Genomic DNA, 24,172 nt, shown 5'->3' with positions numbered 1-24,172 from the left:
ATCTTAGAAAGTGATTTAATAAAAAGTCATACATTAAAGACGTTTAAAGCATTTTTCCCTTAAAATTATTATTTATTCCAAAATTTGAATTAATAAAAAATAGTAGGCTTAGTCATTTAAATTAATATTTTAACAATTTTCAGGGCTATAATAAATTCCCAAATTTATTAAATTAGCACAAATGAGTCAAAGTAGTCAATATTTTATTTTATAGCACCTAAATGTGTGTGTATATAGCCGAGTAGTTTTAAAATTTTAAATAACATAATAATATATTCAAATCTATAAAATTTAGGCTAAGAACCAAAACGGTGCGCTTAGAAGGACAGCCAAACGCTGTAAACTTTCGGCACCGTAGAACTTGAGACGCTGTTTGTTATGAGAAAAATTCTGAGAAAACGCATCCTGTCGAAGTAAGAATCTAATGGCGGAACCAATAGTCAACAAAGAAGAAGAAGAAGAAGAAGAAGAAGCAGAGCGTACAATCGGAACGGAATGTTCATCAGAGAAAATGAGCCGGAAGGAGAAGAGGAAGGCGAAGAAGAAGATGATGAGGAAGCAGATGAGGAAGGAGATGGCGGAGAAGGAGCGGGAGGAAGAGGAGGCGAGGTTGAGGGATCCGGAGGAGCAGAGGAGGCTGAGGATGATTGAGGACGAGGAGAAGGAGAGGGTGGAGAGGGCGAGGAGGGAGTTCGAGGAGCGAGAGAGGGCGTGGATCGAAGCCATGGAGAGGAAGAATAAAGAGAAGGAAGAAGAAGAGGAGCAAGAGCGAAGGAAGGCTCTGGAAGAAGAAGAGGAAGAGTCGAAGAGACTACAGGTTCGTGGAATTTTCTATCTGTTTAGCTGCGGAGAAAGTGTGGAAACAAAAAAAAAAAAATCAGCTTATGAAAGCTTCATCTGCTTATTTTTCTAAATTGCTTTGCATAAAATGGCAGGTTGAGACCGAGACTGAGCTCGGTGAAGGTGATGATTGGGAATATGTAGAAGAAGGACCTGCGGAGATTATCTGGCAAGGAAATGAAATAACTGTCAAGAAGAAAAAGGTCAGGGTTCCAAAGAGAGGCGCCAACCAACAAAGTAGGAAAGAGGTAAGCCACATCAATCACAAACTCAATGTAGATAATTGATTTTGTGGTTGTGTTTTTTATGTTTAGGATTCGAAGATTTTCAATCGTAGAGGTTATCGTTTACTTTGCAGAATGCCGATCGGCCTACGTCGAATCCTCTTCCTCCACAGTCTGAAGCTTTTGCTAATTATAAGAATGTGTCAGTAGCACCGGCGGAACAGATTGTCGAGAATGCCACTCAACAAGTTCCAAATTTTGGAACTGAACAGGTAACCATACGTGTATGCACATATATTCATTATTTGCTTCTATTGTGATAACTTCATATATGTCCTGATAGTTCTGAATTCTTGTGTTTGATGTGTTTTTCCTGTGCTCATATTCGTTATTAAGGACCATAGTCTCTAATTTTCAAATTGGATACTTGTATATTCGGCAGGATAAAGCTCATTGTCCTTTCCATTTAAAAACTGGAGCTTGTCGGTTTGGTCTGCGTTGCAGCAGAGTTCATTTTTACCCTGAGAAATCATGCACGCTGCTTATCAGAAACATGTACAACGGTCCTGGCCTTGCTTGGGAGCAAGATGAGGGGCTTGAGGTCTGTAAATGCTGCCTTCATGTGATTCTTGTATCCTGATAATAACTCTGGAAAGCTTCTATGCTGTCTTGGAACAAGTTTGTCAATACTTGGCACATCTTACTTGGTGATTTTTATCTTGTGTATACATTTTGAATTAGTGCGTATCAGAATGACAGCAAGTTGTTGACACCATGCCAGACACATCGAAATAATTTTCAGCAACTCACTTGCTCAATCTTATATGAAATTTGCCTAATATTTCCTTCTTTTTTTCCCCCCTATAAATCCTGATGCAGAAAGATATTGTTTGTTTAGTATTCCAAAATCATGTTACCCTTTGACCTTTTACATTTGGGTCAATCTTTCTTTATGCTTATATATTATTTCAAAAACGATTTGATTCAGTCCTTTTCACATTTAGAATTATCATTGCTCTTCTTTGACTTCAAATCAGAAATTCATATCAAGATTCACTGCGATGAAGGTTCATGGTTTTGCCCTTGGTTGGTTGGAGTAAAAGAAATTAGCAATAATGTATCCTACTTGCTGGTCTCAAGGGTGGTTATCTTACAATATTTCCCTTTTCTTTTCTTTTTTCTTTTTAGCTTGGAATTGTTCATCTCCTGGATTATTACCTTTTTTTTCCTTTCTTTTTAGCTTCCTTTACCTTTTGATTTCATTTCTTTCTTTTTTCTTCGATCTTGTTATATAAATGTAATCATAATGCCTATAATTGCAAAAACATTTGTAGTCATAGTTGTTATGGAAAGATACATTTGTTCCTAATGATGCTTCAGTTATTTCTATCTCGTACAAATATCTATAAAGACGGTCCTAATATTGTTTCATATTTGAGATTTGTTACCTTCGAAAAATTTTGATAGTTAACTTACTTCATGAGTTGTCCTGCAAACTCTTGTTCCTTAACGAGTATAGTTTTTGTATCCTGGGAGAATTGGAGCTCTCTGCTGATAATGACCATTACCTTGCAAGGTTTGAGAATTCAGGCAATGATACTTGTATGTGGATACATTTGGCACTTTCTTTACTTATGTTAAAGACAAAAAGAATGAAGAGAAGAATGTAAATAGTCTATTAGACCTTAATATTTACTTATGTGACTCAAGTTTGTTATAAAATCTAATGGTCTCATGAACTTCGCAAATCCTTTCATACTTTTGCATTGCTTTAGGCATTAGGAATCTAAAGGGTTATCAAGCCAAAGCTTTTTGAGTTGATTAATATATTTTCAGCATTTGCAAATCCTTTCATGCTCTGCATTTTCTACTTTCATGTTTGTCTTGAGTTTTTTTCTTTTTTTAGCAAGATGTTTCTCTTGTGTACTTCCTATGTACTTGAATTGCACCTTTTGCGCTTTTTTTATAAATTTCATTTACTTGTAAAAAAAATAAAAAGAAAGAAGATAAAACCATGTAATTTTATCAGGTGGTACTTTTGAGTGTCGCAATTATTGCTCTTTGTTCCTGTTTTAGCCTTAATGTCCTAACCGGCCCAGTGTCCTTGTCTGTCAGCTCAATAGCCATGCAGTAAGCCTTAGCAGTAGCCAACTACAGGCTGAAGCTTAACCTTTCAACTAGTAAAGCTAGTTGCCAATGTGAATAATCAACTATATGCAACCTCCTCTTGGTCTAAATCCCTTGCATTGTTGCATGAAGATTCAACCTCCTTTGGTTTGCTATTTCTTTAACATGTTCACATACACACTCAGTTGGAGAGAGAGAGAGAGAGAGAGAGAGAGAGAGAGAGATGGTGTCTGGATGTGTGGATGTGCTTGCTTGTGTTTTTACTTCTTTGGTTTCCTTGTGTCCTTAGTTTGCTAATTGAAGGGTGAAGTATATTGCAACCCAGATTTTAAATACGTCCCAATTCAAGAACATAAGAACTTCTTTTTTAGCTGGGAATTTGTATGTAGCTCTTTTAATTAATTTGGTTTATTTTCAGAAATTTTGTTTTGACTTGTCAATTATATATCTGAACACTATAGCATTTTTCCTCCCAAACTTTGAATTCATTATTTTCTTCTCCAAAGGTGACTGAACTTCCTGATTACAGCCCAATTTTATAGCAGCTCAATTTGGTGTGGCTCCATGGCTGCCCCATTTGTATTTTATCAAATAGTCAAGAATAGTGGCAGAAGTTAAAACCAAAATCATGATTTGTCAAGGCTGTAGGACTCATCTTCATGGATTTTTAGTACAAGGATCCATATCTGTTTCTTTTTATCTTATAAATAGCTAATGCATATATTTCTGACCAATTATTCTGGTTTGATTTGTCCCCCACCCCCCTTTAATTTTCAGTTCACAGATGAAGAGGTTGAACGTAGTTATGAAGAATTTTACGAGGATGTGCACACTGAGTTCTTGAAGTTTGGAGAAATTGTGAACTTTAAGGTTGTTGACTGCTGTGATGTGTTTTTTTTAGCCAAATGTGTCTATAACGTCTTCTCATACATCTTGGGATGTTGTGTTTATTGACTATTGAGGAATATAACAAATATCTGTCCGTTGAACAGTTTGTTAGTCCAAAGTTGTTAATTATTTATAATTAATAACTATGAAACTTTTTTCCTGGTGCTAAAATGCACGGAGTTGTTATTTTTGTTGTGTCTGAGTAAAGTTGGATATATAGAAATATCTATTCTGCTCTGAAGCAGTAAAGTATCCTGACAAGACTATCAGCAGCTTTTTTATCCATGTAGCATACAAATTCTGGATGTTGGAAGTTGTGTTCACATTACCACTTGATATGTTCCTACCTTAACTTCTCGCTTTATCTATCAAGTAAATATTTTATTATGTCCATGAGAATTTCTGCTTTTGTGCTAAAACTTATATATGCTTTCTCGCTCTATCAAGAGACTTGTTATCTGTCTGGTTCCTGGAAAATACAAAAAAAACCCTATTAAGATGCCTTTGCGTCCTAGGCATTTTGAATATGTCTTAAGCATTTTCCTCTTGTTCCCCTCACTTTCCGATAAATATATTAAAAGAGAAAGAAGCAAAGCATTTTGTTGTGGAACAATAATATAGAACCTTGAGCTTGCTTTTTCTAAATTTTGTCTCTGTAATCAATCTTAGAGTAACAAATGTCATATCATTGTCAGGTGTGTAGAAATGGCTCATTCCACTTGCGGGGAAATGTTTACGTACAGTATAAGTCACTGGATTCAGCTGTTCTTGTTTATCATTCTATTAATGGTCGGTACTTTGCTGGCAAACAGGTATTGTATTTGCTTCAAGTGTGAATTCTCTTCAATATAAGACACTGAATTCTGCTTATTTTAGCTCAAGGCACTTAATTTCTTGCATGAGCAGTTGGCTCTATCTCAAGAGGATATACCTTCTACCATATTTCATAATCTAACCTTTTTTTTTTCTCGAACTTTGGTATTTGAAATGGTTTATCATTTGAATTGGAATGTGCTCTGTGTCTGCTATATAACTTCTCATTTTTATGATTTAGTTAACATGATAATTATGGTTTTCGTCCTTCACAATCTGCTTACACTTTTCCTGTGTGTGTGTGTTTTCCTTTGACTACAAAAATTATTTTTCCTTTAACAGACAAGTATCTTATGTAATTAAAACATTGCTCAAATCTAATATTTGGAGTATTCTTGGTGCATGGATAATGTGCAGTGTTTCACTCGCTCACTTGTTTTTGTTATAAGATGTTATATCCTCTTAAGTCTGTGGTCATACATATATGGATTGCAGCTCTTGAGAATATAAATGATTCCTTCTTCCTATTCCTCTATTCCTGTCGGTCTTTTTTCTTCCCGACTATGATTATTCACTTATTTTTAAACTGTAGTTTCTTGGGGATGGTTATTGATCTTGGTATTGTTTTTGGCAGGTAAGATGTGAATTTGTGAATGTGACCAGATGGAAGGTTGCCATATGTGGGGAGTATATGAAGTCGAGGTTCAAGGTAGAACAAGCCCATCACTTTTCTTCTTTTTATTTGAGTCAGTCTCATACTCTATTGGCTTTTGTTGCTTTCCATTAGCTTTTTTAAAAAAAAAATAAATAAAAATAAAAATTGAACAGAGATGTTTTGGATAATGTAAGGACATTGGTCTTCAGTCACTTGTTCATGTTAATCTTGAGTCCTGCCCCCCGTTCTTGTTGATGACCTTTCTTGTTGCATCTTTACAGACCTGTTCTCATGGAACTGCTTGCAATTTTATTCACTGTTTCCGTAATCCTGGTGGAGACTATGAATGGGCTGATTTTGATAAACCACCCCCGAAATATTGGGTGAAAAAGATGGCTGCTTTATTTGGTTATTCTGATGAAGCTGGGTACGAGAAACTGGTGGAGCAAGAAAATCTAGGGCAGCGAAGGTACTCTAGCAAGATGAGTACTGATGACAGGTGTGCTTATAGTTTTGGCAGTAGATGCTGTTGCAGTGCCTAGTATTTGTGAAATCTGGTATCTTATATTATGTTTTGTAATTCAATTTTTTAGCACTCATAGTTTATTCCACTCTTCAAACTTAAACAGACCAGAGTAAGTGGATTTTTATCTATTTTCATCAAAACCTTTCAACTATTAGAAACCTTTTTTCCCAACTTTCTCATTCCAAGCTAAGTGTGATCCGGGATAGAGTTCCTAACAAGCTGCCAGACCATTTTATTGATTTAAAAATCCTAAAATCAGGAGAGAGGCCAATGAGCTCTAGCTCAAACGGCATCTCCCCCATATAAGAACAAATTGGGAGTTGAACTTGTGATTTCAAGACCACCAGTTGTAGGTTTCAGTTTTACTTACCAATAGAGAAAAAGAAGATCGGGAAGAAAGGGACTGGAGGGACTATAGTGTAGATCCTGAAAGATTTTATCATTATTTCTAGAAGAAATAGCTCGCAGAAGGCTGCCCTTTTGGTTTGTTAGTTTGTAAATCTAGGTCCCAAATAATGTTCAGAAACTAGACAATGAACACAACTATTTATCCATATGCAAGCAGGAAATAGACTTGGCGGGTAGAAAACATCAGCTGATGGTAATGTTGCTGTGTAAAACTCTTCTGTAAATATTGAATTTTATGTGCCATTTTTTTCCTGGTGTTGGGAGTAGCTGTTTCTTAATTTGATCTATTTTTGTAAAGTACTTCATGTCATAGTTTTTTTTATATTTAAAATAAAGTCCAAGTCATTTGGGCAAAGATCGACTTCTGGCTTTTGGTGTTAGTGCTTGTTAATGGTGCCTAGTTTATAGTACAAACTTTTTTCTGTTAATGCTTGTTCCTCCATATCATCCAACTCTTCTATATTGTATGCATTTTAAATCAGTCTACCTCTTGATGAGAAGGAAGAGTTTGTTTTATTCTCTATGATTGCATGTTTTTGTGCTCTTAGTTGGGGTTATTTCCGTTTTTCAATAGTTCCCTGAATATCCATGGCAGGCGTCGCTCAAGAAGATCTAGATCCAAAGAGATGGACTACTTGAATAGTGGTGGTTATAGTACAAGAAATTACAGTGAGAATGAAGTTCAAAAGAGCACACAGTGGAGGTCGCATGCAATTGATGACAGAAAGCAAATGAAAGTTCTTGATGAGAACATGTCTGAAGAGAATGCAGACTTAAAAGACAGTTATCACAGGAAGAGCAGAACTCGTGATAGAGATTCCGATGGTGAATGGTTGGACAAGGATGGAGGCAGAGACAGATACAGAGATACACACCATCGTAGTGCAAGGAAAAGCTCCAGACACCAGAACAATGGTGGCAAGCACAGAACAGATGAAGCTGAGTCTGAGGGGGACTGGTTGGATGAGAGTGAAGATAGAGAAACTCACAATGGCCACGCTAGGCAATGCTCAAGACACAGCAGAAAAGCTAAATTTCTTGACCAAGAAAAAGTTGGTGGAGATTGGTCAGATAGAGAAGGAGACCGAGAAACACGCCATGCTCACATGACCAAAATTTCAAAATGCGAGAGGAAAGTGGGACATTCAGATGATCATGAGGACAGCAAGAACAGAACTCATGATACAGATGGAGAGTGGTCAGATAAAGACAGGGACAGAGACAGGCCCCATAAGAAAAGGAGGAAAAGTTCAAGGTACCCGAGGAAAGTGGGAGATTCAGATGATCATGGGAACAGCAAGAGCAGAAGTCATGATCCTGAAGGAGAGTGGTCAGGTAGGGACAGCAACAGAGACAGGCACCATAGTAGAAGGAGGAAAAGCTCAGGACAGGACAGAAAAGTTTCTGAATCCTCAGATGATCATGGCATTCGTAAAAGCAGGGCTGACGATACCAATATTAGTTATGATGGGTCGGGCAGTGATGGAGAAAAGCACCGTAGTCAAACAAGGAAACATAATGCACGCCGGAATGAAGTGTCAGAATTCTCAGATGACGAAGAGGAACCAGCTAAAAAGTTGAGAGATAAATTTCACAGTAGGGAATCCAGCATAGATAAATCTGATCTAGAAAGAGGCTCAAGGTATGGTCGGTCAAGAAGAAGGGATCATTTCAGCAGAAATGAGAATTTGAAATCAGAGGGGAGTCACGAGTCCAGCAGTTCAGGTCAATATTTTGGGAGATACGAACCACATGATCTAGATTCAAGATACAACTCTGACAAATATAATGACGAACCGGAACCGGACCGTTCAGAACCTGATTAAGTGTCGTCACTCTGAGCATTACCAGCAACATAGAACGCAAATGTATAGTTATGAGTCTAGCACACCGAGTTGATACAATGGAAGGGTAAATGATGATAGGAAACAAAAATTACGCTCATTTTGTGACTCTTGACAAATGTACGGACAATTAGGATTATAGTCACATAGGATAATAGTCTTAACCTTTTATGTTGCATATAATTTTCTTGTGAGTTTGCAGTCTGTTTCTTGCATCCTCCCATATTCAGGGGCTTTGAGTTGTTTATATTGTGGTGCTTATTAAGTAGCAATTGAACTCCAAGGTCCCTGATCTACATCTACAGTTCAGACATCAGAAGAAAAAATCCTGTTCAGATATCCATCGCTATCTCCTGTCTGAGAAACACAACTCCTTCCAAGGACAGAAATTTGCAAGAGCATAACTCATAATGCTGGTTCATTGTTGTCTTTGATAGCCTCGTTCTTACAAGCAGGGATGACGTACAGCATTTTTGTTTGAAAAGTCCAGTCTAGTTCAAATTAACAACATTGTTTATTGCTAATGTCTAGTTCGGATTGGGACCTGCAATTGCATGCCCCTGTAATTGGGCGTGCAATTAGGGTCTACATGGCAGAGCAGGGTATTTAGGGGACCCATTGGGAGCCTCTTAACAATTTACAAGGGATTCTCTGCAATCCGGGCAGGGGAATTTAGGGGATCCCAACCGACCCATCTAGTTTACCACAATTGACAACTAATCTACTGAATAAATTTAATGCGACATATTATGTTAGAAATCAATTATGCCAGATGCACTTGGTTTGTGATTAGCAAGCCATTAAGCGATTTAAAGTCCAACTACATAGCTTAAAATATTACCATTTAACATATAACGATCTTTTACAGAAAAGATGCAATTAAGTCCCATTCTCGATTTGAAAGACAATTAGCACCATGCGTTATAATTACAAATGTACAACAAACAAGGATTTTTTTTTTTTTTTTTCCAATTATTAAATAAAAATTTCTACGAAAAAGAAGAAAAACAAAAATAAAACAAGACATCTACATGTGAATGATTTCAATGCCCACTTATTACACCCTGTTGGTCCCCATAGAAAAGCTACGCTTTAGGTTAACTAAAACTTGGCTTCAAGGCTGCTGCATTAGCGAACTTCTCGAATGCTTAAACACGGGCAGAAGCAGCGGAATAGATGAATGCCAAAGTTTACTACACATCCAAAAAACCCTGCCCTTCTCTCTCTTCTTGCTGTCTCCCCAACAGGAATACCATAAACAGGATTTGGAGCCATGTATTGCTGATAAGATGGGGTGCTAATTGCAGTAGCAGGCAATGTTGGATACATTATTGGACTCGTTTCTGAGACGATCTCTTGAATGGGTACTAGGGCTTGATTTGGATACGATAAATCTGGGACGGGCTGGAGCACGGGTGCTGGAATGGCCTGATCATGGGTCTGCTCGAGGTCGAGCCATGGCGGTAAGGGCGGAGCCGAGGGCTGAGTTGAATAGCATGAGTGATAGCAATGACATGGCGGGGGAGGAAGATAGTAGGGATCTTGTGTCTTCTTTTTTCTCTTCTTTCTTGACCAGAACTTGAGCTTCTTCACCGCTTTCATCATCTTCATGGAGCTGGTAAACTGCGAAAACCCCCTCTCCAGGTTTGGAAATTGGGTTAGATCTGAATATGATACCCAAATGATTAGAATATATGTGTGTGTGTGTGTCTTCTTCAAGGAGCGTTGGTAAGGAATCTTTGAAAAGAGAAAGTGCGGTGCGGCTTGTCTTTGAAAAGAGAAAGTTACCGTTGCCAGCCCATTAGACCCTAGTGGCCCCACGCCACCTACAATGCTATTTTGTGCTATTCAGGGATAGTCATCAAAATGACAAAAGGTGCATTCCGAGTTGCCTTTCTTTGATCCACTTTATTAAGTTGTGTTTTTTTCTTCTTTTTTTTTCTCCCTAAATCCTCTTTTATGGGGGTGCGATTTCTACGATCTTTTGGTGCACCTCCATTGAGTGCTAAGAGGGCAGCGTTCCTGAACGGCTATTTTTTTTTTTAAGAGAAGAGTTACTTGTCAATTTTTTTGCAAATCTACTATTAAATCTATGAGACCTACGTATAGTTTTACATAATTAATGATAAATTTGCTCATTTCTTATGTGAAGATGGACAAGAAATAGAAAACAAAGATTTCTCTTTTCTTAATTATATTCATTGGTTCTCATCGCATGCTCTACTCAAATGAGCATGCAGAACTCTCCAACAACAATTCATATAGATACCTTCGACAATTTTATTGTCCAAATTACTAACAAATGTAAAAGAGCTCTTATAAAACCCACTTTTCTAAGTCTTAGACAGCCCAGTACCCCCTTCCTGCTCGGGCACATAGGCTCCATAGAGCTAACATGTGCTGCCCGGTTAATAGCAATCCAAACAGAAAATTGCTGAAAATCCATATTCACAATCCACAATCCACTCCCACTGCCCATTCGCAAACAAAGTACAAGATTATGCAACTTGAGACTAGACATGTTATGGGCGTCAGTTGACTCAACCGGCAAAATTTCTCATCTTTCAATTAGGAACTTGAAATCAAATTTTTACACCAAAGGAAATGGATTTGAAAACCAAAAAAAAAAAAGATTCTCTCATTATGTAACCAATGCACTTCCAATCCAATAGACCACACACACGAGAGAGAGAGAGAGAGAGAATATGTATTTTATATACAAAAATATAGATGTATTCTGTAAATAACAAAAGAAACTTGGGGCAGAAGAAAAAAAGGAAAAACATATATTTCAAAGGAAGAGCATATCCCTTCATTCGCGGCTGACAAACTTTGCAGCCTATTCCAAGTCTGAACAAGCAAAAGCATTAACGAGATTCATTTGGCAAAGACTACACTAAAAAATAAAAACCAAAACACAAAACCCTAAAGCTTGTCACACTCTCCAGATGCGCCCCCATGTGCACCAAAGAACTGCCCTTCCATATCACCATGTGTCCTTAATGCAGCATGTCAAGAAACTGTACTGGCCCTTCCACTGGGAATATATTGTTGTAGAGCATCACCCGTGTAAAACCTATACACAATCTTAAACAGTCAAGCATCTCTTTACCCCTGTAACTTGCTTTTCTGGTTTCCTTTTTGGCGTTCATGGTTTCAGGCCAAACCAGGCATGGGAACATCAGCACCCAGGTCCCACAATTGATGACTGGTCCTCGGTATTTACAGCCACTTCAGCATCCAGCATGCCGGGTTTGGCCTCTGCAGGAACTGGAAGTTTTATTTTTGGCGACAGCTTCTTGACTTCCTCTGTTGTGTAGATGAAAATTTTCCTCACCATGCTGCAGAACTCGCTGCAATAAATAAATATAAAGGAAAAAAGCAATCTAGGTCATGGCAGCAAGAGTAAATTTAGAAGTCGCGAAAGAATCTCTATAATCCCAACAGCATTTTTTTGTCTCACGGTCTACCTCAACAACGCAAATATCAAAGCAAAAAAAGCAGAAGAAAAAGCTAGAGCATATCAAGTTGAAACCCCCAAGACATAACTTGAGGTTTTTTATCTGTACAATTCTAAAATTTTTTGACCAATAGAAGAAATAATATATCTAGAACTATTTATATTCACTGGAGAACCCCTTGAAGTACTATACTCCTAATAAATACGATCCCCTGCAACTCAAAGATAATGAAAACAATAATGGGACTCCGACATAGAGATCTAGAGACAATCTAGGTGTGATTGGACAAGCCTAGAGTATCTAATTTTAAATAATTACTATGGGGTTCAGATCAAATGATTGACAAGTTACGAGAAATTTCCGTACTTGATGGTCTGATACATTGATCACAATCATGTGAAATCCTATTATAGCTGGGTGCTACACCATTGAGAATGAGATACATGTTTAAGGGAAGTTAAAACCCATTCTTCAAATTGAAAGAAAAATAATACATATAGGTATACATGTGCAGGAACTTGGCACCAGAGAGAGAGAGTGAGCCAAGACGTGTGGAAAAAATACAAAAAGAGGCAAATGAACTTACAGCCATGGGTCATCCCCAACCATCATCATGTCATCTTCATCATCAGTGTAGACAACTTGCCATTTCTTTGTAGATCCACAAAGCTCACCTTCAATGTCAAACATCTCCTCCAGTTTCCTGAGCAGATCCTCATATTGGTCAAACCGTGTCAAATCAACAGCCCTCCCAACAGCAATCCCTTGCATGTGCACCTGGAAAAAGACAAGTAATATCAGACAATCCCAACTAACACCAAGCAGGCCCGGCTGAACAACACAAAGCAAGTAATCATATTTATGCCATGATCGGAATTTCTGATTCCAGAATGTAAAAATCTGTTCTTTTCTAAAAAAATAATAACAGTTTTTTACAGAATGCAAGAGAGAGAGACAGTTGGTTTAAACTTGAACAATTACACTTTCCTGATACAAGACATGAAACCCCAAACAGAAGTTTGTGTAAAAGCTCTAAAATGCCTAGAGAAAGTACCAAAACTGCAAAAACAACTCTAAAGTTCTTTTTAAATATTCCTTTCATAGCATTGACCATCTAGACATCTCGTATCTATCAGCCTGCATTGAGAGTTGATTCAGGCAGCAGATCCTAGAGTCAAAACTGAAAGAGGGAAAACTGCACCAAATCTCGTTAATTACAAAAATTATTTAACTGGAGGGTAAAAAAGGAGCCAAACTACCTTTGTGCAGCTCCGAATCTGCCTGCTTTGTGACTCCTGAGGCGATCTCAAGCATGATTTCTCAGCATCACAACTTACTGAAGGAACATCAGATCGATTTGGCTCAGAATGCTGGTCCGATTCGGTGTCTAAATATTGAACTGGCAGTTCATCCCCCGGTGTTCTGGACATAGTAACAACTGGCGAAGTTTCTTCCATATTAGAATTGTCCAGTAGCTGAATACCAAAGAGCCTGCAGCCATTCCCAGTTCCCTGTCTCTTTTCACCTGATTCTTTGTTAACAACCGGTGAAAAAGACTCTGTTACAGCTTCCACTCTATTAGGCCAATACATTGAGTTGCTGGAAACAGCAGTCACAGAGTTGTTACCACTGAAGCTGAAAGAGTTTCCTTTTGCAGCAGAGTTGAAATTAGACGATGGATAAAAGTCTCGTCCACGTTGTGACTCACAATATGAGAAAGCAGAAGGAGCTTCAACTGGGGATTTCCACACACCTGATGCAAAGCAAGGAACTTTTATGCAAAATCAACAATCAGAACTGGCATGAAGGATAGCTATATGGAAAAATCTCCTACCAAGTACAGATGTATCTGGTGTTGGTGAAGGTAAAACAGGTGGCCTTGCCCGCTTGTTCCTTTGGGTGGGTTGGGAGCTTGGAGGAGCGTTTGCCACAAGTGGCTCCAATTCCCATGGTGAAACTCTTTCTGGACGCAAAATTGATGAAGGTTCATCCCACTGAACCTGAAACATATCAACATTTGAGGTAAGATAAATCACTTCAAATATGAAAATCAGAAGTACACCCAGTTAGAATCAAACAAATTCATTAGAGCTGCATCACAAAGTTCTTCTCAAGAAATTAAAATTCTAGGTAGATGTAGAATCTGAGCACTCAAGACTCTACCATGATAAGATGGTAACATGCAGCTAGCAAGTTGCACTTATAGCATCATAACCCAATAGTTGCAGGGTCCACCTAAGACGGTAAGACCCATCACAAGAATAGCTAGTACGATAAGATTCTCTAGAAAATAAATAAATAAATCCAAACTAAACCCTAGACCAAGGCAGAGCCCAATGCAAAAGGAAGTCCAGAAATAAGTCCAATGCATGGGTCATAGGGGATTGGGATCTTCTATTGATTGTTTGAAGAAGAAAAAGGTCGCAGTTTCAGGGTCATACAATCAGCACTGCACTGGACTCCTAGGTTGCTGCACTTCTTGGCCAGACTCTGTTATTCAACTCCGTCACAAACAATTGCAGGTACATTATGGGGAGGCTGTTCAACAACCAAATCCAGCAGTTCTTCAGAGAAGCCAATAGGTATGCAGCTGCACTGGCTAGAAGTGGAAGAGAACAACTTGAAATTTTTTATTGTCCTCCTGATGATGCAGTTCAACTTATTGCTTTAGATGATTCAGATATTCATTATGCTCCTTCTGTAAGCCACAAGAAGCACCAGTACCTAACCTAACTAGCCCAAGAATTTTAACAGCTGCAGAACAAAATTAGACCACAAAGCCTAGGTTCCCAATTTCTTTATTCCTTTGTGCTTTGTTATTTTTAACGAATTTTGCCTTTGCAGTCAAGTTGAGAGCATATCACAAAGAAAATTGAACTTGCTTACACGAATGCAAGGCTTTCTGGTCAAAACAATCAAATTTAAACTGGAAGTCATCCGCTTTGAGGAAGTTAAGATTAGCTGCAAGTGGGCGTGAAGTACAAGAAGACACGTCTGACACAAAATACATACAAAAGTCTAGTAGCAAGTCATACTCAAAAGTAGCCTCATAATCTTTTAAAGGACCTAATGGGATAAAATGGGGAATAAAGCCATTCCATCATGTTTCATTTAAGATTTGAAGGTACAATCTTTTGTTCCTAATTTCTTCTCCCTTTATTCTTGTAGATCTTGTTAAATTTTTAGATTTTCGACCCTAATAGGGTGGTTGCTTCTCTTGTATACTTTTCGTGTATGTGAGATTTTCTCCTCCTCTTAATAAATTATCATTCATAAAAAAAAATAATAATAAAAGATTTGAAGGTAGAAATCAATCCTTCAGAATAGATATATTTGAATAGAGAAGGAAAAGAATGATTTCAAAGAATCAACAATTATCTCAAGATAGAAATGGATAAAAGGAGTCTGATTTCAGATGTTGAATCAATTACTTCCATGGGGATGCCTAGGAGTTCCAGATGTCATTAATACGTTCTAGGACCAAAACCAAAATGATAATGTGTATGACAAAAGCAATATATAACCTTTAGCGATCGCCACTCAGAGTCAGCCCATCCAGATGATTTATTATCTTCAACGCCAACAATTGTGCCACTGAACCTGTAATTTGATAGAGACAGGTGATGCATCATAAACTTCCTATGAGAACACTATATTAAGCAGGGGAAACAATATACCTTCTTTCAGGAACTTCCTCACCCTCAAATCTCATCCTAAACCTCTTCCCAACAGAGAGCTTGTGGCTCCGAGCTTCAAGGTACTTGTTGAGACTTACAATAAACTCCGATCGACTTGTTCTGACAAAAAAACACTAATTCAGTAAACTTATTTTTTCTCAACAAAGAGAAAACACAAATACCATATCCATCAATAAAATAAAATTTTATTTTCCTTAAGAATGTCAGCTTATTGCACTTCATCTTAAATTTCAAGTAAAGTGCACACTTAGAAGTATGTAATCACTTTCTAACGCCTAGACCAACTAATGAAAACCTTTACCTCTCCAGTTTTGTTAAGTTTTATTCATTTTATAAGAGACCCACACTAAGATTTAACATTGCACGGCACTAATTTCATAAAATAAAAAAAATAAAAAAGAGACCAATTTATAAAGAGACATCTTTTCTTTTTAATAAGTACCAATTTATCTATCTTTTACCTCAAACTATATCAGTACAAGAAAGTCTTCTCTCTCCAAAAGAAAAGGTCAGCATTAAAAAGCAACACAAGATTCTGAAGAAACAAAATCCAATTAAAAACCACAAGCTAAGTTTCTTCAAAATAAAGAGTGACTGACTGCTCATAGTGCTAGAAGTCCTTGTATGGATATCCTATGATGGGAAACGGGTCCATTAAAATTCAAGATTGATAAGAGTCTCAACTGGTTATTTTTCTGTTTTACTTATCCCAAAAAAAAAAAAAGATTGATAGAGTCTCACCCATGTGTACATACAATTAAGGGATCTTTCAAAAATCCGAACTATTCAAACAAATCTAGAAACCATGAAGGTAGACATCTTCCAAATTTTGTATTAGTTGAACATATGGATTTATAACTTCGCTTTTATTTAAAAAATGAAGAGTTCTACATGCATGAGCAAAGACTATATTCAATGTTTTGATGAAAAGAGGCATTTAATTAACTTATACATTAGATTTTTAACCTATTGAATTGCTTAAATCATGACAAAAAACCAAAATTTTGTGTGAAAATGGATGAGGTCCTACTAATCTCAATAGAATGGCACCCATCATAGATCATACATATTGATACAATTACTTTACATATATCCTTTTTTAACTATATTCTCATTACACAAGAAACATAAGATATCACCAAACAGGATGTTAAAAAGTCATTTTAAATTTCAATTTTTTACCTATCAAAAAAAATCATTTTAAATTAAGAGAGCGACATAAACCTTGGCTTGTAGAAGACAGAAAAGAGTGTTTTAGTTGCAATAGCATGAGATGCAGTAGCTAGAACCCCAAGATGCATGCTGTGACTAGATATCACAGAAGATGGCATGTTGCTTAGCTGTCTCATGAGTCTCCTCACTCCAACACGCAGCTCTCCATTTTCACCTCTGGAAACGACGAGTCCATAAACAAATGACACAATTATTGATGGCAGTAAAGTAACAAAAGTGCAAACATTACTATTTTCATGAAGAATATAACTTGCCTCAGGAATATAAATGCATCACCAGCCACTAATTTTTTGGAACTAACAAAGACACTCCATCCGGTTGTGAGTAAGTGGCGCCTTGGTTGCCCTGCAGTCAAATTTTTTTTATCAATATCCCAGTAAGACAGAAGCTTCTTGGTAATGGAGACTCAAAATGACCACACAAAATCAAGGCAACAAAGAATATCAGAATCCTTATATCACTATCAACATGACAAGGACGTGAAATAAATGTTCCAGAACATATATGTGCCAAACCAATGAAAGCAGAACTCTTAAACAATAACTTTTTAATACCAAACCTTGTAAAAGAAATTACTTAAGAAAGAACAAAAAGCTGTACCATGAAGCTAATACAAGGAAATGCCATAAACCAAGCAATAAGGGACTAACTCGAGAAATTAGTGTCATGTAAGATCACCAAGCATATTGCTATTTGTGTGGCAAGACACAGAAAATCATGATAAGCTACCTGAAATAGTGAGAAAATAAAGGCAATTCCATTTACTCCTCCAGTTCCTTCATTTATACTTTTATTTTGCACAACCAAGCCATATACTTGCAAACACACTGTGTGTGCTACCAACATACCCAAAGAAACAAATAAGTACTAATAACTTTTGAAAATATATATATAAAGTTCACTTTCCAGCAATATTACAGGAAATTGCATGTAGCAATACCACTAAAACTTTTTGTGTGGTGCTAAGTGGTAACACTAATAAGAAAACTTAATGAATAACCATACATATAAGCCTTGTTGATGCAGGACAAACAATAATCACAAAAATACACGGTGAAAACAGGGCAAAGAAAGGAGAAAGGAGCTAGAAAGAGAGAAGCTAGGGGAAGAGAAGGGGAAAGAAAAAGAAAGAAGAGGGGGAAGAGAACGAAAGATAAGAATCGATTCCTTAATTTTTTTAATTCCATCAAGTCTACTTTCATTAGAATACAAATCATGCTTAAATAGACTCACAACTAATCCCTAGGACAACGCCCATTTATTGACTTACCTAACATAATATAGGGCAACGCCCATTTATTGAATTACTCAAAATAAACTAGGGGAACACCTATTTATTGAATTACAGAAACACCCTTAACTCCTGAAAATTAAATACTAATAACTCCATTAATTGATAGGACCTAAATTAAACTAGGTGGACCAATATTTCCCTTGCATCACTTGTAGCATAAAGTATAAAGAGAATGTAATATTCCAGTCTAAGCAGTTATTGGAAAATCTGCAGCTATGACCAAGGCTATTCATTGTCACAAAGATTCAATAGGCAAATCTGTCAACCTCGAAAAATGTGTCGAAAATGCCATTCATTTCCATGCAAATCAGAGGCAACCAATTCCTGCCATGGGGGCTGCTGGGACATATCCTGAACAGATAATATTAAAAATTAGGCACAGATGACATAACCAAAAAAAGGTGGTTCGGGACTCCAGTATCTCATAAAGACGCAAATGCTAATTAGAACTACGAAGCTAACCAGTGGTGGCAGACAATCATCTGCATGCCTCCGAAGAACAGAGAATCCACCATGGGTGCTTGTGTCAGAAGCAGTAAGTGTCTTGCAAAATGAATGGACTGTGCACCTTGGAGGATCTGGCAATGGAGGATCTGGGCTTGTAACCTCACTTTGCTGATCCAGGGGAGGTAAATAAATATAAGGCAGGCATAGCAGAAAAAAATTAAAGAGAGGGATGAAAATTCTATGATCTAATAAAAAGAGAAGCCAAGGAAAGCTCACATCTGCTTCTGGTAACAAAGTGATTTGTGCATATACTTCATCAGTCTCAGGTTCAGCCTACACTCCACATTAAAAGTACCAATGAATGACCATAGAAAGTATTCCAATTTCCCAAATGTATGACAAACAAACAAAAGTATGATCCATGTAGTGAGGATAATGATGATTACGACATACTCACCCGAAGCTGGATATTAACAACTTTACAAAGAATTTTAGATGGCAAGTTGAATGAAGGCATTTGCTGCTCTGACCCCTGATGCATAGATGCTTCAAGCTGCAAAAAAGGAAGACATAAGTTACAGAGATAAATAGCACATAAAAACACAGAATATTTGAAAAATACAAACAATAATCCACAGTAAACAGAAATTGGTTTGTGAGATAATTTAAAGAGCAGGAATCCACATATCTTCAAATTAATTTTGTAAATCAAGAAATGGAAGATCAACAAAAGAAAATAAACAAATAAATTATATGCATAACAAAGGCCTGAAGACTGAGAATAAGGAGATATTCCTAACATAATCAAATTAGGTGCACATTATACTGAAATTTTATTTCAATAAAATTTGTACACTACAAACACAATGGGAAAACTCGGGCACATGAAACCAGATCACTGTGAGCCCAACTCCATAAAAATCATATGCAAAATAATTACTTTCTCAAATGTCATAGTGTTTCCTGGTTATGGACTACTGAACATTGAAGTTGAAAAGGAACTGGTTTGCACATCATTTTAATTCTTGCTGGTAGTTATTAAGGGAAAAAAATTAATTATAATGGTATTCTGTAAATTGGTCATCAATTATTCAAAAATTATAATCCTAACATATTTCATAGAATGTCATCAAACATTTTTTTTCTTTTCCTTTCAGAATTGCATCACTCAATACTTCATAACTTGCTTAAACGTCGTATTTGATCAACTGACATTCTTTAACAAAATATACAAGATGAAAACAACCAGCCAGCCTCTAAATACCCTAAAAGAGGGACCTTTTGTTAGCGACCAAGGTAGTTTTAGCCCAATAAAACAAGTATCCAAAAATCCAGATATATGTCGCTTCCTTTTTTCTTTTTCTTTTTCTCTCTTTATAAGTAACATATGTTGCTTTCTATTAACCAATATATCCAACTGCAGAACTTCAAAATACCTGTTCCATGTGACCTTGTGGAAAGTAATAAACTCGCTCCCCTTCACGAGGAAGCGTGACAAGGGGACCGGCACAAGCATGCCACAATTCCTTGTATAAAGCATCATTTGGAACCCCTATAAACCCAAGATTATAAATTACAGTCAACAAGGATAAAATGAAACAAATATGTGTGTTTTGAAGATCCAAATGAAAGTAAAGCTTGCAAATTAGAGACAGGAGCATGCAAAATTTAGAGCTGTCTATGACAACAAACTGAAAGATACAAAGCACCAGTGCATGTTACCACGATGTGCACAAGTTTTACATAATTCCAATCATGTGAAGTTATAGAATAATAATAAAATATTTAGGTCATCCAATTAACCTAACTTCAAACTGCATAAAATTTTAAACCAGGTCCAGCAATTTTGGGAACACCATAAGCCAATCACAGGCCACGGAAGAGAAATAGGAAGCTCAATTAGCTCCACCAATGCATATATTATACATGATTTTTTAATAAGTGAATATAATTTAGATAATACTGAGACTATCATACTGATGAGATTTATTAATCCTTTTAGACGTAAAGATAAAGTTTTTGTTCATACATAAATGCAATTAGGTTCTAAAAAAATCTATCATAATCCATATTCTCCTTTACAGAATACAGATCCTAAAGTTGGCATGTCCTGGCTCATTCACTGCCCATCTGTACCAAATGCAAAGATGATTTAATGACTTTTCATTAGTTAGTAAACACATTTGTTGCTAAAATCTATTTCTTAATCATAGTTCAAGGTTGAATTACTGAATAAAAAGATCAATATGAAGTATAACTTGTACGCTATGCCCTAAACATCCTCTCAACTCAAATGAGCCTTGTCCTTTTCTTCAAATAGGTGCTTTGTCCCCCAAAAAATGTCTGAACTAAAATTCGCGGTTTTGCTGTAGAACATATTTCTATCCAATTACTCGTAACTCACAAGGAAAAAAAAAAAAAAAGGACACTAAAAGCAACAATTAAGAAGTGTGAATAAAGATTAACCAGAAAACATAATAATCCTCTTTTGCTCACTCAAATATATAACCTTCAACCCACCACCCCTTCCCCCAACCCCCCAAAAGAAAAAAAAAAAGAAAAAAAGCTATTAAAATCAGTTCCATTCAAAATATTGAGAGAGAGAGAGAGAGAATGAATGTTATTTTAATATCATTTTATTTGACACGAAAACATCATTTTGTAAATGTAAATCAGTTAGTAGCATAAAATAAATCTACAAATACCCTTTCAGGTTAATCAGCAGATCCATGTAATCATAATTCTGCAGCAAATCATATACAATTAGCACTAACTAGAAGAACTAACTCAAACCTGCACGAGGTCTGCAAGAGGAGTGATTTGACGCTGCGAATGCCATTAGATAACCACACAGATCTTCAGCAAAGACTGGGATATATCTATGAAACCCTGAGTTCAAAGATTGTTGCATAAAACAGGTCAGTATGGCAATTATCTAAAATCAAATAATTGTCTAACCAACTAAACCAAACCCATTAACTATCACATATTTATTATTGTCAGCCACAATTGATTGCTCTAGACTCAACTTGTTAATATCCCAATCACTCAACCCTGTGACAGTCTAGCTCTGCTTTGTGCCTTAAAAGAAGGCACTCAAATGAATGCCCAAAAAGGTGGATCTTCACCCTTTAACGCCATTTCTCCCTAAAACCAAAAATGCACTCAAAACTTTCACGAGCCCAATACGTTCAAAACCTTTGCCAAGAGTATAATCAGCAAAATTTCCGCGAAGCAAAATCATCAAAACTTCCGTTATAGTAAAAAGATCCATACTTTCTGCACCCATCGCATTTCATATAAATTTTCATCACATGCAGAAGAATAAAGAAATCAATCAATGATTAATTTAATGCCCTGGTTGGTTGGTGGAAAAACCAGGAAATGGAAGGAAAATCAGCAACGAAGTGTGTCACCAAATTCCGCAACAATTTCCGATCCGAGTAAAATCAACAGCTACCACCAGGCTCACGTTTACTCTCACTCTCGAATTTCGTTGTCGTTTCTTGAGAACCATAAAACAACACAGACAACTCCAATTTCAGCAATAATTTCCATTTACTCTCGCCTTCCACAACCTTTCTCATCAACCAAACATCACCACAAACCCCGATCTCACAGATTCCCATACCTAACCACTAGCTGTACAGACAGACGATACACACACCGAACCGTAGAGCTAGATTACTAAACAACAAAACCAAAGAACCGAACCGTAGAGAGAGAGAGAAAGTGAGTATTACCTCAGAGAGTTTTTTCTCCTCCTTGCTCTTCGCCTTATCCGGTTGGTACAATTAGCAGAATCGGAGGCGAATCGGTTAGGGTTTGGGATTCAGACAGAGAAACGAAATGAATGAACGAGTAAGGGATCGATAAGGTCGTGTTTGGTTGAACCCGACAGGACCCTCTTCTTTGCCTCTTTTTCAGTTCTCTTTCTCACACACACTCTCTCTCTCTCTCTCTCGGTTTTTACTTTTCTTGTTTGTTTGTTTTACTATGTGAACAATATTGTTCAATTTCTTTGTCTACGCCTCTCTCCGTGTCTCTGACTTGGACTGGCTTTTTAGAAGTGGAGAAAGCCAGAAAGGGCATGGGTCTAGAATCTTTTTTGTTTCCCATTTCGGATCAACATTTTCTAAAAATATACTCGGTCATATAAACTGATAAATGCTGTTATTTATCTTATAAACGTCATATCCCCTAATATAGCATGTTTTAAGGGTTTATATTTTCTTTTTTTAAGCGACGAAAAAAAAAAAATTTTGTTTAAAACATGTCAAGTGAGTTGGTAAATTGGTAAGAAAAATAAGGTTATATCCGGATTGGTGTGGTATATAGAATTATTCTAAATCTATCAACATATTTTAACCCAGATTTACTATATTAATAGTTATTATATTTTATAGTATTTTAAAAATTAATAAATATTAAGATAACTACTTTTTCGAGATTGGTTTAGTCTTACCGTCTTATGTGATCTATTATTTTAGTAAATAAAGGCGTTGAGTGATGGGATAGTGAGGTACCGGTTTAGACAAAGTCTTTAAAAATCTAACTCTTCTCAAATGTTAATATGATAAAATGTAAATGATATAATTTAAAATTAATAATTAGGATTTAAAGAATTTGAAAAGGGAACTTCCATAATTTTCAATCTTTATAATGATCAGATATATGACTAAGATTTTTTAAGAATCTTTATAATTGATTCTCAAAATCAGAAAATTGATTTGCTTGTGTGTATTGGAGTGATTAATCCTTGATAAATATTGTGACCAAAAAAAAAATCTAATTTTGTCTTAATATTATATCATTTTTGTTATAAAAAAAAAAAAAAAAAAAAAAAAAAAAAAAAAGCTATTCCATTTTTTTTGATAATTTAAACAAATTTATCTAAATATTCCAATATTATCCAATGTGTAATAATATAAATGACATAAATTTATTTCAAACTGGTTTGGAGGAAATTTCTTTCGATCTATATTATAATAAGTGTCAAGTGTCATCACTCACATGTTTTCTTAAATATTTTAACAGTCATTTATTGTCATTCCACTAACTTAGGAACCAAGACATTAATTTTTTAGAAACTTAAAAATGTTGAATAGCACTTGTCACTTACTAAAGTAGGTTGAAGGAAATTTCTTTCAAACTGGTTTTGAGGAAATTTGTGTCCGTATAAAAATAGCATTCACAATGTCTAAAATCACTTTGAGTTTTTTTTTTTTTTTTAAAATCCAAATGACATTACGTTCTATTCATAATCACCCAAAAAAAAAATTCACTAATCATTCTGGGCTTATCTTTATCAAATTTTAATGTTAGAATAATGGATATAATTATTATCTAGTAGGTGCGTAATGCGCACACTTTTTCTCTCTCTCTTGGTATATTGGAAAAGAGCGAACAGTGATTCAATGCGCGCCCCGCTAACCCTACAGGCTACACCCGCTGTCCTGTGGTCCACGCGCAGTAAGAAAATTAATTATTAATTTTTATTTTATTTTTTTCTATTTACAACCATTATTCTCAAGTATGAATTATTCCTGGTTTTTTCAATAATTAATTACAACTAGTATTAATTAATCAATGAGACGATAATCATTTTCTTGTTTAAGCTTGAAGTTACCGATTTGTCGTGGTCTTTATTCACAAAAGACTACCACGCCCTTGTGCTTATTACGACTATTAAATCTACCTTGAATTTTTTAGTA

General features: G+C 36.2%; 3 protein-coding genes across 5 annotated transcripts; 1 reads left to right on the top strand and 2 right to left on the bottom strand.

The window, feature by feature from the left end:
• Positions 1-333: 333 nt before the first annotated feature.
• LOC132177828 (Zinc finger C-x8-C-x5-C-x3-H type family protein) lies at positions 334-8,666 on the top strand. Of its 2 annotated transcripts, none has more exons than XM_059590295.2 (9): positions 334-817; positions 936-1,088; positions 1,199-1,336; positions 1,507-1,665; positions 3,969-4,061; positions 4,775-4,891; positions 5,527-5,601; positions 5,829-6,016; positions 7,077-8,666. In XM_059590295.2, the coding sequence occupies exons 1-9, from the start codon at positions 425-427 to the stop codon at positions 8,305-8,307; spliced, it is 2,547 nt and encodes an 848-aa protein (XP_059446278.2). In that variant the 5' UTR covers positions 334-424; the 3' UTR covers positions 8,308-8,666. The 2 variants fall into 2 exon arrangements, with proteins under 2 accessions (XP_059446278.2, XP_059446277.2); XM_059590294.2 differs by having other exon boundaries at positions 5,829-6,046.
• A 693-nt stretch (positions 8,667-9,359) lies between these two features.
• On the bottom strand, positions 9,360-10,082 carry LOC148586074 (homeobox protein). Its single transcript, XM_088515408.1, has one exon. The coding sequence runs from the start codon at positions 9,934-9,936 to the stop codon at positions 9,454-9,456; it is 483 nt and encodes a 160-aa protein (XP_088371534.1). The 5' UTR covers positions 9,937-10,082; the 3' UTR covers positions 9,360-9,453.
• Positions 10,083-11,020: 938 nt separating this feature from the next.
• ARF1 (auxin response factor 1) lies at positions 11,021-22,435 on the bottom strand. Of its 2 annotated transcripts, none has more exons than XM_059590043.2 (15): positions 22,202-22,435; positions 21,252-21,347; positions 19,895-20,010; positions 18,916-19,011; positions 18,735-18,791; positions 18,474-18,626; positions 18,278-18,362; positions 16,972-17,062; positions 16,709-16,873; positions 15,464-15,583; positions 15,311-15,386; positions 13,621-13,786; positions 13,046-13,539; positions 12,373-12,563; positions 11,021-11,678 (listed from the first exon to the last, which is right to left on the bottom strand). In XM_059590043.2, the coding sequence occupies exons 2-15, from the start codon at positions 21,295-21,297 to the stop codon at positions 11,507-11,509; spliced, it is 2,028 nt and encodes a 675-aa protein (XP_059446026.2). In that variant the 5' UTR covers positions 21,298-21,347; positions 22,202-22,435; the 3' UTR covers positions 11,021-11,506. The 2 variants fall into 2 exon arrangements, with proteins under 2 accessions (XP_059446026.2, XP_059446027.2); XM_059590044.2 differs by having other exon boundaries at positions 21,252-21,337.
• Positions 22,436-24,172: the final 1,737 nt, after the last annotated feature.

The sequence above is a fragment of the Corylus avellana genome, chromosome 4 (genome assembly GCF_965113065.1).
Source record: "Corylus avellana chromosome 4, dhCorAvel1.hap1.2, whole genome shotgun sequence".
In the NCBI taxonomy this organism is placed as follows: domain Eukaryota; kingdom Viridiplantae; phylum Streptophyta; class Magnoliopsida; order Fagales; family Betulaceae; genus Corylus; species Corylus avellana.
The sequence above is the reverse complement of the archived record's forward strand: the minus strand, read 5'-3'. Positions and strand labels throughout refer to the sequence as shown.